We start from the raw sequence: 13,350 nt of genomic DNA on the forward strand, positions 1-13,350 counted from the left end.
AAAACTCAACCCCACGGATAATCCGAAACCTCGTTAGGGTCGCTGGCTTCTGACTCTTTCCCCCACCAAACTCAGGGTCTCAGTTGCTCACCGGCACCAAAATCGGACCGAAATGGGAAGCAGCACTGCCTACCTGATAGAACAAGGGCCCGGGAGTCAGAAGGACTCTGCTGCTTGACTCGGGCAACTCACTTAGCTCTGTGCCTTAGTTTCCTCATCCGTAAAATGGGGAGTAAGACTGGAACTGTCTCAGGAGCCCCCTCCCGCCCCCTCGGCCGCTTACCTAAACAAGCACCAGCCTCCTGGTAGAAGCCCGTTTGGCAGGTGTCCACACAGCGTCCGTCCTGCAGCAGCTTCGTGGCATCGCGGCAGCGGTCACAGTGCTCCGGGGACCGAGAACAGGCCAAGCAGGACGAGTGACAGGGCACTGCAGGCAAGGCCAGGGACGGGACAAGTATGTCCCACAGTGCTCACGCAAGCATCTAGACCGTAAGCTCGTTGTGGGCAGGGGTTGTGTCTGTTATATTGTGTTGTGCTCTCATTCATTCACTCATTCAGTATTTATTGAGCGCTTACTATGTGCAAATCAATGTACAAAGAGCAGATTCCCTGTCCAGAACGAGCTCACAGCTCCCAAGTGCTTAGTACAGTGCTCTGCATATGGGAAGTGCTCAATAAATACAAGTGATCGATTGACATCTTTACATTATATTACTGTAAGAGCCAACTAGGCTGGAAGCTTCCTCTAGACTGTAAACTTGTGGTGAGCAGGGAATGCGTCTGCCAACATCATTATATCGTACCCTCCCAAGGGCTTAGTACAGTGCTCTGCACACAGTAAGCACTCAACCAACATGATTGGTTGATTGACTTATTCGCTGTGGGCAGGGAATGTGTCTGTTTATTGTTATATTATACTCTCCCAAGCACTTAGAACAGTGCTCTGCACACAGTAAGTGCTCAAGAAATACAATTGAATTACCACGTCCAAGTGGCAAGGACCATCTGAAAGGCGGTGCTTGCCACTTCTAGGGCTACAAGGAGCAGAGCAGGCAGGAAATCGCCAAAGTGGGTTGGAGGAACGGCCGAGGAATCAAAATGGCAGGCCTTCTTCCTCGTCACGCGCTAGCCTCCGAACGGAAGAAGCCTCTAAAGGATGCGGGCGAACCGGGTGGAGTCAGAGTGGCTGCCAGCGTAGAAGACATGGCAGAAAATGATGGGCTGGGAAGGAAAATGCAGGGCGCCTCTCACTGTGCCCCTCTAGGCACCCCGGCCCCTGATTCTTGAGCTCCCTGCTGCCCCCTCCCCTGCTTACTGACCAGGACCACCCAGCCCCAGCGCAGCTCCAGAAAGGAACTGTTCAAGTCTTCCCCGTTTTTCTGAAAAAATTCATTTCTACTGCTGAAAGCTGAGTTCAGAGGCCGGGAGAGCGGCGATTTGGCTTCGGCGGATGATACGAAAATGCCAGCAAACGTTTGCGTTTGAGACATCGAGGGGTCATTCCCTGCCTCTTTATCAAAAGACCAGACCGCAGGAGTCTTCCGTCTTCAGGAGGTGATGAGCGAATCAACAGAGGGGGATGGAGGGAGTAAAATCAAACGGTCCATAACTGCCCGGATCGTCGGGACACTCTCCGGTCCCTCTCGCCGCGGGCGCTGGGCACCCCCGCCCCCTGCAGATACCCCCAGAATGGTACCCACCTGTCGTGCATTCTGGACAGCACTGTCCCGTCCGTGCCACGGCCCATGTGCCCACCGGGCAGGGTGGGCAGGAGGGCCGGTAGCAGATCACCTGGGCGTCCTGGCACCGGCACATCCGGCACAAACCCTGCTGCCACGTCTCCCCCTCCTGTGGGAGACAGCAGAGAAGGCACCGAGGGATTGGGTACTTAGTCCTGCATCCTACACGGGCCCACCCCAGCACAGAGACCCTCCGGGGACAGATACGCTGAAAAGCAGTCAGTAAGTCGGTCAATCGTATTTATCGAGCGCTCACTGTGTGCTGGGCACTGTACTCAGCACTTGGGAGAGTACAGTATAACAGAACAACCTTATAGACTAGAAGGGAGCTTAGGAGCCGGGACACCTGGGTTCTAACCCCGGCTCTCTGGCTCAGGCCCGCCCTGTGATCTTGGGCAAGTCACCTGACATCAGTTTTCTCCAGCACTGCACAACCCTGAGCTAACATTAAAGCCAAACCCAACTTCTCCCCACCCCGACACACTCTGGGTTGAGGGGCGGGACAGGTTGAGAAGCAGAGTGACCCAGTAGACCGAGCCCGGGCCTGGGAGTCAGAAGGACCTGGGTTCTAATCCCAGCTCTGCCACTTGTCTGCTGTGTGACCTCGAGTGAGTCACTTCACTTCTCTGGGTCTCAGTTCTCTCATCTGTAAAATGGGAAATGAGACTGTGAGTCGTATGTGGGACGGGGACTGTGTCCAACTCGATTACCTTCTATCTACCCCAGTGCTTAGTACAGCGCCTGGCACATAGTAAGTGCTTAACCGACACCGCAGTTATTAACAAATACTACAATTATTATTCAGTGTCTCAGAGCACGCCGGGTCCTTCCTTGCTCTTCCGGCCATATCCGCCAGTTCCCCTGCCCGGCCCGGCCGCGGGATGCATTTACCGGGATGTGTCCCACGTCGCTCAAACCGGAGACCGTCAGCTAAGGGCAAGGAGCAACAGTCAGCGAATGGCACCTTCCTGGGCTCTTTTGTGCCCACGTGAAAAAGCGCATTGTCAGGAGAAATTCATCTGAACTTCAGTAGTGGGCATTTCTCAATGGAGGAGTTGTTAAAAGAATCCTTCTGCCCTAAGACTGTGAGCCCCATTTGAGAGAGGATCTGGATCACACTTGAATGAACTGTATCTACCCCAGGTCTTAGGACACAGTAAGCGCTTAAATATCACTATTATCGTCATTATTGTCATTTATGTTGCTAATAATAATAATAACTTTAACCAAAGTGGACTGAGCAGGTGAATAGCCAAGCCCCTGCTCAAGTGGAGGAAAACCCAGGGGTTCGAGGTTAGGGAATCGTGAATAAAAGGAGGACTACCGAGGCAGATTTGGGCCTTTACTTCTTCCCTGAAGGCGACCCCCAGGGATTAGGAAACCCAAGACGAACGGATAATACAACTGGGAGAGGAGCTGTAGGCCTCAAACCAAATCCTGCCACGGGCTTCAGAATTTCCGGGTTCTTCCTGGGCACAAGGCCCAAATGAGGGGGGACATCCTGAACTCCAACTAAGTGAGTGGAGAATGCGTCTCTTCTCCCCACGGGACTTTGCCAAGTGCTCGGTACAGTGCATTACATCCAGTGGGCACTCAATAGATACTATTGCTACTGTCCCTGCCTCCTTCCTCTGCCAGAGAACTAGCCAGAGAACTAGCCCAAGCCACAAAGGAGCTTGAAAAATGGGGCTTCTTCCAGTGGAGTTGGGAAGCAGCATGGCCTAGTGGATGGAAATGGAGTCAGAAGGACCTGGGTTCTAATCCTGGCTCCGCCACTTGTCTGCAGTGTGACCTTGGGCAAATCACTTCACTTCTCTGGCCTCAGTTACCTCATCTGTAAAATGGGGATTAAGACTGTGGGCCCCACATGGGACAGGGACGGTGTCCGACCTGGTTTACGTGAATCTACCCCAGCACTTAGTACCGTGCCTGGCACATAGTAAGTGCTTAAATACCATTATTATTATTATCGTGGCTCAGTGGAACGAGCACGGGCTTGGGAGTCAGAGGTCAGGGGTTTGAATCCCGGCTCTGCCACCTATCAGCTGTGTGACTGTCACTTAACTTCTCTGTGCCTCAGTTCCCTCATCTGTAAAATGGGGATTGAGACTGGGAGCCTCACGTGGGACAACCTGACTACGCTGTATCTCCCCCAGCGCTTAGAACAGTGCTCTGCACACAGTAAACGCTTAACAAATACCAACATTATTATTATTATTGTTCTATATTATTATTATTAACAACCTGGTAAGCAGGACACCCCTGGGTCAAGAGAACACCAGTAACTGTTGCCAGGATTACCTGGGCACTCCCGCCTCCTGTGACCTCTTCGTACGCACAGTGTCTCTGCCGGGGAAGGCATTCGGGGCAGCACTTTCCCACCAAGTGGATTCGTTCTTCACCCTGCAGGGCAGAAAAAGCTCTGCTGACCATCCCCGACGAACGCCGCTCGACACGGAAACCTCGCGTCTGTCTGGCTGGAGGGAAACCCAGAGGCCCTGGGTCCCAATCCCGGCTCCACCCCGTAACTGCTGTGAGACCTTGGGTCAAGTCACTTCTCAGTTCCCTCATAGGTAAAATGGGGATTCAATACCTGTTCTCCTTCCTATCCTGATTATCCTGTATCAACCTGAGAGCTTAGTTCAGCGCGACACATAGTGTGCGCTTAATGAATCCCATAATTACAAAACCGCATCTTCATTTGCCTTCTTTTCACTTCGACCCACTGGGCCGGGTCACTCAGTGCAGGGCAGACATTCGGAGTGGGCGGAGAGGGTCGCTGCGATTTCATCACCGAAGAGCACCAGGATGGAGGTGGCCGTTGGCGGTCACGTTCCCTGACTTTGTGCTTAGTACAGTGCTTTGCGCACAGTAAACGCTCAATAAATACGATTGAATGAATGACTTGTCAAACCAAGCCTCAACCCAGAAGAAAGAAAACTCAGACACAGAGGGGTGCTTGGGGATCCATGTTCAGATTCCCAGGCATCATTTTCATCTTCTTCCTCCTTGGCCCTTCTCCTCTTCCTCTCCATTTACCGAGTGGTTTCCTTGGTGCCAAACACTGGGGAAACTCCCAGAAGAGGGTAAGGCACAGTCCCCGCACTGAAGAATTTACAGCTGAATGGGGAGCCGGGATGAAACACGCACGTGTGCATACCACACACAGACAAAAGACACACACCTAAACCCACAAGGTACCACAAAAACACAAAACAAACATGGATACAAATACTCTGTCTTTCTCACACACACACACACACACACACACAGTCACACACCCTCCCCAACTCCAAAATGGTTCTAGAGAGCAAACGGGGTCTCTTCCCCATGGCTGACTGACTGCACAGCCCCAGTGGATTCCTTTTCCTCCCTCAACACCACCCAGTTCAGCCCAGTCCAGCCCAGTTCAGCCCCAGCCCCAGCCCCACAGCCCATCCCCTTAGAGGAACCAATGGCCAGAGCTCTCTTCCTCCCACACATCTTGAGCCCCAAGAAAATTCCTCCTGTGCGGCGCCGATCCAGCTGACAGATACGCCCGCTCTCCCCACAGAAGAACTCCGGCTCCTCACCTGGGCACAGTCCACGCGGGCACACTCCACGGGCCGGCAGGTGACCCGGCCTCGCTCACAGGAGCAGAAGTCACAGGCCGGACCGGCCCACAGCTCACCCGGGCTCCTGAGGGCCCCCGCGGACCAACAGGCTCCTTGAGAAGGCTGGCAGTGCTCGCAGCACTTTCCGGGCCGCTGCCCCGGGCTCCGCCCCTGGACGAGAGGGCAGGTGAGTGAGCAAGGAGGCTCGGAGGACCCTATGAAATAGTCTCAGCTTTGTTTCTAGACTGGGAGCTCATCCCCTAGACTGTAAGCTCACTGTGGGCAGGGAATGTGTCTGTAATAGTCTTCTACCGTACTCTCTCCAGCATTCAGTACAGTGCTCTGCACACAGTAACCACTCAATAAATAACGACTGACTGACTCCTTCCTCTTTGCCAAGTTCTGCTTCTATAGCAAGGGATGCTGATCATGGTATAGTGACGAGTTCAGGTTTGGGAGTTACAACGTCATGGGTTTTAATCCCGGCTCTGCTATATGTCTGCTGTGTGACCTTGGGCAAGTCACTTCACTTCTCTGTGCCTCAGTTACCTCATCTGTAAAATGGGAAAAGAGACTGTGAGCCCCATGTGGGACAAGGACTGTGTCCAACCCGACTTGCTTGTATCCAGCTCAGCGCTTGGTACATAGTTGCCTGACTTCTTGTTTTGTTGTGTGGTCTCTCTCCCCCTTTTAGACTGTGAGCCCGTCGTAGGGCAGGGATTGTCTCTATCTGTTGCCGAATTGTACATCCCAAGTGCTTAGTAGAGTGCTCTGCACCCAGTAAGTGCTCGATAAATACGACTGAATGAATGAATGAATAATAAAATAATCATAATGGCATTTAAGTGCTTACTATGTGCCAGGGACTGTACTAAGCGCTGAATGGCTACAAGCAAATCAGGTCGGACACAGTCCCCGCCCCACATGGGGCTCATAGTCTTAATCCCCATTTCACAGATGAGGGAACGGAGGCCCAGAGACGTGAAGTGACTTGCCCAAGGTCACCTAGCAGACAAGTGGCAGAGCAGGGATTAGACCTTCTGACTCCCAGGCCCGTGCTCTATCCGCTACACCATGCAGTAAGCGCTTAAATACCACTATTATTATTATTATTATTATTATTATTAACAACGTATAACTCCCCAGCCCATCTGCAGCCACCCAACTGGTCACCTGTTCTCCCCAGTGCTCAGCACAGCCCGAGGCGGCAGGGAGGGGAGCGGAGGCAAGACCCTCCTCGGACAACCTCCCCACTTCCAGGGAAGAGTGCGGCTACCTACAGGGCGGCATGGCCACCTGCTCTTCCGGAAGAGGCCCATTCATTCATTCAATCGTATTTATTGAGCGCTTACTGTGTGAAGAGCACTGTACTGAGCACTTGAAAAGTACAATTCAGCCACAAAGAGAAACAATCCCTGCCCACAAAGGGCTCACAGTCTAGAAGGGGGGAGACAGACATCAAAGCAAGTAGACAGGCATCAATAGCATCAATATGAATAAATTTATTGATTATGCTGCTTCTCTAGTGCAAGAATGACTCCCCCCACCCTTACATATCTAAGCAGCTGTTGAATGAAGATTTAACAGGGGGTACACCCAAGTCAGGAGGGAAAGAATAAACAATATAAAGGGCAGAGATTATGACTATTACCTCTACTGTACTCTCCCAAGCGTTGGGTACACCCGACGTCCGCCCGCCCCCTGCCCGCTCTCTTGCCCAATCACCTGGTCACACGTGTGCGGCACACAAGCCGCCCGGTGGCAGCGGGTCTCCCCTCCGACGCACTGACAGGTGACGCAAGGCCCCTCGGCCCACCGCTCTCCGTGCTGCACAGGGGACGGGGAAAGCGGAAGCCGAGGGTGGGGCCACGGCGGGGAGAGAGGTCCCCGCGGCCACACTCACCCGTCCCGGTCGGCCCCGGCTGTGGGTCTGTTTGGCCCCACGCTCCACTTCATCAAATGCCAGTTCCTGGCCAAGGGATCAAAGACGGGAGCCTCCATCCAAGCCCCCAGACGGCTGTTCCCCTGCCCATCGAGGGCCCCGGGGTCTGGCGTCCTGCACGGGTGGGCAGAGCCGTCCCAGGAGGGGTCACGCTCAGCTGCCCCCCAGGAAGGAGGGGTGGGGTGACCGTCCCACTGAATTCCCCCTCGGCCGGCAGTGCAGGGAGTCGGGAGCGGACTGGGGACCACGTGCCATCCGCTGATCCACTTCCACGGGGCCGGCGTCCGCCGGGGACCGGGCCCTAGATGCTGGCGAGGGCCAGGCTCGGGCAGAGGGGGCGAGGGAGGAGGGTCGGGGGACCCGGCCGCCCCCGGTTACCTGGCGCTCGGTCCCGGCAGCGGTGACGCACGTTCTCGGGAGGCATCGGGGACAGCAGTGCCCGGCGAGTCGGACCGCCTTCTCACCCTGCGCCACCGGCCGGGGGAGACGGAACCGGGGAGAGGGAGAATGAGTCTAGGCACTAAAAAAGGATGCCCTCTCCCACCACCAAGCCCCTCACGGGGGAATACAACACAACGGAGTTGGTAGACACCATCGCTGCCCTCAGGGAGTTTTTACTACACTCTAGTCGGGGGAGACAGACATTAAAATGAGCTTCAGGTAAGAGAAGCTACTTAGTAGAGTGCTCTGCCCTTGGCAACCGGGCAATAAATCCCAAGGATTGTCGGACTAACTCCCATTTGGCACCGGGAGAAAAGTGGCTAATTCCCAGAGCTTAGCACAGTCCTCTGCACGCAGTAAGCGCTACATAAATACTGCTACTAGATGCCGAGTTCTCCTAGCTACTCCTGGGGGCTGGACTCCCTTCACCGGGCAAATCTTCAGACAGTCTGAAACACCTCTAGCAACATGAAAACAGTGAGCTGGTGAGGGTGAGCAGACGCTTTCTCCTTAGACACGTCACGGCAAGAACACGCTCCAGGTGCGGGGAACACGGTCTGAGTGATTAACTGACTAAACAGAAGGCAAATGAAGGATCTGAAGTGGATTGATGGGTGTTCTGTGAGCCTCTAGACCTGGCACAAGGCCCGTTCGACGTCAGAGAATTTCAGTTCCATCCCGACGGGCACATCCCTGCCCGGGCTGCTAAGCCACTGAGGGACAGAGGAAGCACGAGGTTATTAAGAATTAGGATATTTGTTAAGTGCTTACTGTGTGCTTAACAAATGTGCTTGAGAAGCAGCGTGGCATATGAACACGGCTGGGTTCTAATCCCAGCTACATCACTTGTCTGCTGTGTGACCTTGGGGAAGCCAGTTCACTTCTCTGTGCCTCAGTTCCCTCGTCTGTACAATGGAGATTAAGACTGTGAGTCCTATGGGGGACAGCGACCGTGTCCAACCCGATTTACTCGTATCTTTCCCAGTGCTTAGAACATAATAAGTGCTTTACAAATACCATTATTATTATTATTATTATTATGTGCCAAGCCCTGTAGTAAGTGGTGGGGTAGATACAAGATAACCAGGTCAGAGGCAGACGCCATCCGACCCCGGATTCACAGCGTCTGGGGGAGGGAGAACAGCTATTTAATCTCCATTTTACATTTGAGGAAACTGAAGCACAGAGATGTTAAGTGACTTGCGCAAGATCACAAAGCAGGCAAGTATCGGAGCCGGGACTGGCTTCTTATTTGGGGTTTTAACAAAGCCTCGGAACCTACACCCTTGATTCCAAAAGCCCCTGGTGATAGAAGGTTTATAATGAGCCTTCACCCATGCTCCGGCTTAATTATCCTGCACACATCAAGGAAGCAGCAGAGTATGGATGAAACGCCGGAACGTGCTCCATCGGCAGAAGTGCGGGAAGCAGGAGTCCTCAGCATCCCCACGTTCACTTAAACGAGCTCGAATTTTCCTCCCAGGCCCTGAGGCCCCCGTCCCGATCCCATTTTGGACCGGCACCCCGGTGTATGCCCAGCCTCCACGTTTCATTGCCCTGACCAGGAACTGGGGTCTAACCCGGCCCGCTGACTGGGTTAATCTGGCCCTGTTCCTCCCTAGACTGAAAGCTCGTCGTAGGCAGGGAATGTGTCTTTTTACTTTTATACTGTACTCTCCCAAACGCTTACTGCAGAGAAGTATCATGGCTTAGCGGCTTAGAGCACAGGCTCGGGAGTCAGAAGGACCCGGGTTCTAATCCCGGTTCCGTCGCCTGCCTGCTATGGGACCTTGAGCCAGTCACTTCACTTCCCTGGGCCTCAGTTATCTCATCTGTAAAATGGGGTTGGAGACCGTGAGTTCCAAGTGGGACAGGGACTGCATCCAACCTGATAAACGGGGATCCATCCTAGCACTTAGAACAGTGCTTGGCACATAGTAAGTGCTTAACAAGTACCATAATCATTATTGCAGTGCTCTGCACAGAGTAAGCGCTCAATAGACCCAACTGACCGATCCCCGTCAGCCACGAGCACAGGCACCACATGGATGTGAGCGGTAGCTGACGCAGAATCAGGTAGGGCGGTAAGGCCACAGCTCAGACTTTCCCGCCTCCCGGTCGGCCTCCCACATTCCCCCCAAGAACGAGTCAGGTTCTCTCCCCCCAACTCAGAAAACGACCCGCAGGCCGATTTCCTTAGTCCCGACCCCAGTTCAGCCAGTTACTTGCCCCCAGGCTAAGCGACAACTGCCCCGAGAAAGGGGTTTCCCTGAGAAAGAGAAAGGCCTCGTTCTCCTCCCCAACCCAAGCCCAGAGACGCCCTCAGGGGCCGCTCCCTTCCCAGGGGGCCGCGCGGTCGGCGTACCTGGGGACACAGCAGCGAGGGGCACTCGGCCGAGAAGCACTGGGATGTCCCGTTTCGGCACACGCACCTGGCACAGAGGCTCAGCTGCCGTTCTTCCCCGTCCCGAAGCAGGCGGCCGTCCAGCTGGCAGGGCTCTGGGCACGACACCAAATCCGCCCCGCGGTTCTAATCACCCCGCCCTCCACTCCGGGCTGGCCACTCTTGCCCTGATGGGATCTGGAGCCAGGCATTCCTGGACATGGAGTCCATCCCATTTGTGGACTTCCTTTCTTCCCACCCCGAGAGCCTGGACCTTGAGCCCAGCGGGACAATGGCAGAGTCACTTCTCAAGGACATTTGGCAGGCGAGTCGGGACTTGTTTTTTTAATGGTATTTGTTAAGTGCTTACTATGTGCCAAGCACTGTTCTAAGTGCTGAGCACTGTTCTAAGCACTGACCTAAAGGCACCCCGCCCACCTGGGGCAACTGACTCTTCAGAGCCCAGTGTGGGGGTCCTTGGGGCAGCCGCGAGAAGCAGTCATGAGAAGACAGATGCTTGCTGTAGGCAGGGAATGTGTCTTTTTATTGTTATTTTGTCTTCTCCCAAATGCTTAGTACAGTCCTCTGCAGACAGTAAGTGCTCAATAAAAACGACTGAATGAATGAAAGAATGAACAGAGCACAGGCCTGGGAGTCACAGGGATCAGGGGTCTAATCCCCCATTCAGCCACTTGTCCGCTGTGTGCCCTTGGGCAAGTCCCACGTGCGACAGGGACTGTGTCCAATGAGATTTGCTTGTATCCACCCCAGCGCTCAGAAAGGTGTCTGGCACATAGTACGCGCTTAACAAATGCCACAGTTCTTATCGCTATTATTAGCCGCCGATTTGCCTTCCCGGCAGGGTCTGCGGGAGGGACCCAAAGAGGAAGCCGCAGGTTTGGCCCAGCTTCTGGTCACTGGAGTCAACGGCATCAACCCCAGCCTGCCTGTCTGCCTGCCTGCCATAAGGGGGGTGGACCCCAGAGCGGAGGACAGTTGGACATTGCTCATTTTTTTTGTGAAAATGAGGACATCCAACCACAAATAGGACCCCGTGCTGACCGCTGAGGCTATTGCAAGAGATGAAGATGAGGCAATCCAGTGCCTTCCCTCAAGATGCTTCCAGTCCGACGGGAAGAGGGAACCGTGGGGCTAAAAAGCCTCAGAAATATGAGTCGGCCTCAGTACGGATCACAGGATCCCTCCCCTGAGCAGGCAGTGGCGTGCCCCAGCTCACACGTGGCCAACCAAGCACCTCTTCAGTGTGGGAGGAGAGCAGCGGGAGGGCGAGGCTGAGCCGTTAGCCAGGACTCCGGTCTGCTTTCTTCCCGTTCCGGCTACACCGGGATGCACCTCCAGCCTGCTGCGGCGAAACTGAACTGGGCACCTCCTTGCGGCGACGCCGCGTGGATACTTACCTCCCGTGCCCAGGCACCGTGGACAGCACCCGCCTTCAGGCACACGCGCCACGGTCCCGGGCCCACAGGACACGGCCGGGCAGGGGTTCCTGTGGCAGCGCACTGTCCCGTTCATACACGAACACACGCCGCACGGCCGGCTCGACCACTCTGTCCCGTGCTGGGGGGAAGGAAACAAGACGAGCCGTAACGGGGGAAAACCCGGCCACGGCCTCCACGGCCCCCTAGCCAGATGGCCTTGCCCCTGGACTGCCGTTCTCATCCTCCTTCTTCTCACCCTTGTTCTCCTTGGGAGAGTTTGGCCGGGTCTTGCTCTCTCCAGGCAGGGCCGGGGAAGGGCTGGCCCCCCGACGCCAACTTCCCAAATCCACCTCTCCGGCCCCTCCCAGAATGGGGAGCAGAGGAGACCCTTAGGAGGGGAGGAGGATGCGGAAAGGGGAAGAGGAAGCATAGTATTAGCTCAAGAGGAGTGGAGGGAAAGGTTTGGGGGAGAGAGGATACGGGGGGAGGAGGAGGGAAGCTGGGTAGGCAGAGGGCAGGGCCACCCCTCCGAACAGCACACCATGCAGCACCCCAAAAGACCCTCAGGACCCCTTACCGCATGGACTTCCCCTTCATGCCGGCACGATCCTTGGAGTGGGGAGACACACTCCGGGCAGCACTGACCGGGGCCGATTCGCAGCACCTCCCCCTGGATGGGTTACAGAGTGCCATTTGGCACACGGTTCGGAAGAAGTAACAGGATCCTGCTGGAGGAGGTGAAGTGCCTGGGAATGCTAGCCCAGGAACACCTCCCTGGGAACATCAGCCCAGGAATACCACTCTGGGAGTGCCACCTCAAGAATGCCATCCCTGGAACACCACCTCAGGAATATTACCTCGGGAACTTCGGCCTGAGAGTGACCGAGAAGCAGCGCGGCCTAACGGAACAAACACAGGCCTGGAGCACAGAGGACCTGGGTTCTACTCCCAGCTCCTCCACTTTCAAAAACTTCTCTGTACCTCAGTTCCCTCATCTGTAAAATGGGGATTAAGACAGTGAGCCCCATGTGGGACAGGGACTGTGTCCAATCTGATTATCTCGCATCTACCTCGGTGCTTACTATAGAGCCTGTAGCTCTATAGAGCCTTAACAAATACCGTTATCAAAAATTTGCCACCTCAGCAATGGCACCCTGACAACCTCAACCAGGGAATGACACTCAGGAGCCTTCATCCTAGGAATGCCCGCCTGCAAACATCACCCAAGGAGTGCCATCCTTACCCTCTGAGACCTCCCCCCAAGAGCTGGAAGGGGGCCCCAGCTCACTGCTCTGCAGCATTTCCCTGGACCCTTCTGCACCCCAACTTGGAAAGGCCCCTCAACTCACTTCTGATGACAAATCATGAGAAGGGGAAGATTCTGGGAAGTTGTCTCTCCAACCCGGCACCGAAAGCTGGGCCCTGAGGGGGCGAAGCACCCCCAAACCCCCAAACCCAGTGGGCTGGGAACCCAGGCCGGGCCAGGCCCAGAACGTGGGGAGGGGTAGGACAGGAAATGGAGCAAACTCCCTCTTCTCTTGCTCTTGCCCTGTGGTCCTGGGAGTGAGGCTCCATGAGGCGCTGGCAGTGGATGCCTTGTGTGGCACCAGAGAGGACACAAGCAACCCAGAAACCTCCCTCCCAAAACTGCCAAACAACAATCTCCCCACTCCCTAGGCGCCTCTGAAACCCAGAAGAAACTGGGAGGAAGTGGTTTCTGTATGCTCGTCTCTAGACCGTAGTAAGCTCATTGTGAGCAGGGAATGTGTCTGTTTATTGTTACATTGCATTCTCCCAAGCGCTTAATACAGTG

At 54.9% G+C, this 13,350-nt stretch overlaps 1 protein-coding gene across 2 annotated transcripts in view; it reads right to left on the bottom strand.

The window, feature by feature from the left end:
* The window catches only part of FRAS1 (Fraser extracellular matrix complex subunit 1), a 156,294-nt gene that overhangs the window by 114,481 nt on the left and 28,463 nt on the right, over positions 1 to 13,350 (bottom strand). For both annotated transcript variants that reach the window (XM_029073328.1, XM_029073326.1), the window contains exons 5-14: positions 12,115 to 12,207; positions 11,517 to 11,676; positions 10,081 to 10,214; positions 7,653 to 7,739; positions 7,058 to 7,159; positions 5,312 to 5,503; positions 4,041 to 4,142; positions 2,631 to 2,669; positions 1,701 to 1,848; positions 284 to 427 (exon numbers count right to left, since the gene is read on the bottom strand). In XM_029073328.1, coding sequence (XP_028929161.1) covers positions 284 to 427; positions 1,701 to 1,848; positions 2,631 to 2,669; positions 4,041 to 4,142; positions 5,312 to 5,503; positions 7,058 to 7,159; positions 7,653 to 7,739; positions 10,081 to 10,214; positions 11,517 to 11,676; positions 12,115 to 12,207 — 1,201 coding nt within the window. The remainder of the gene's footprint in view (positions 1 to 283; positions 428 to 1,700; positions 1,849 to 2,630; positions 2,670 to 4,040; positions 4,143 to 5,311; positions 5,504 to 7,057; positions 7,160 to 7,652; positions 7,740 to 10,080; positions 10,215 to 11,516; positions 11,677 to 12,114; positions 12,208 to 13,350) is intronic.

This window comes from Ornithorhynchus anatinus, chromosome 10 (genome assembly GCF_004115215.2).
Source record: "Ornithorhynchus anatinus isolate Pmale09 chromosome 10, mOrnAna1.pri.v4, whole genome shotgun sequence".
Lineage (NCBI taxonomy): Eukaryota > Metazoa > Chordata > Mammalia > Monotremata > Ornithorhynchidae > Ornithorhynchus > Ornithorhynchus anatinus.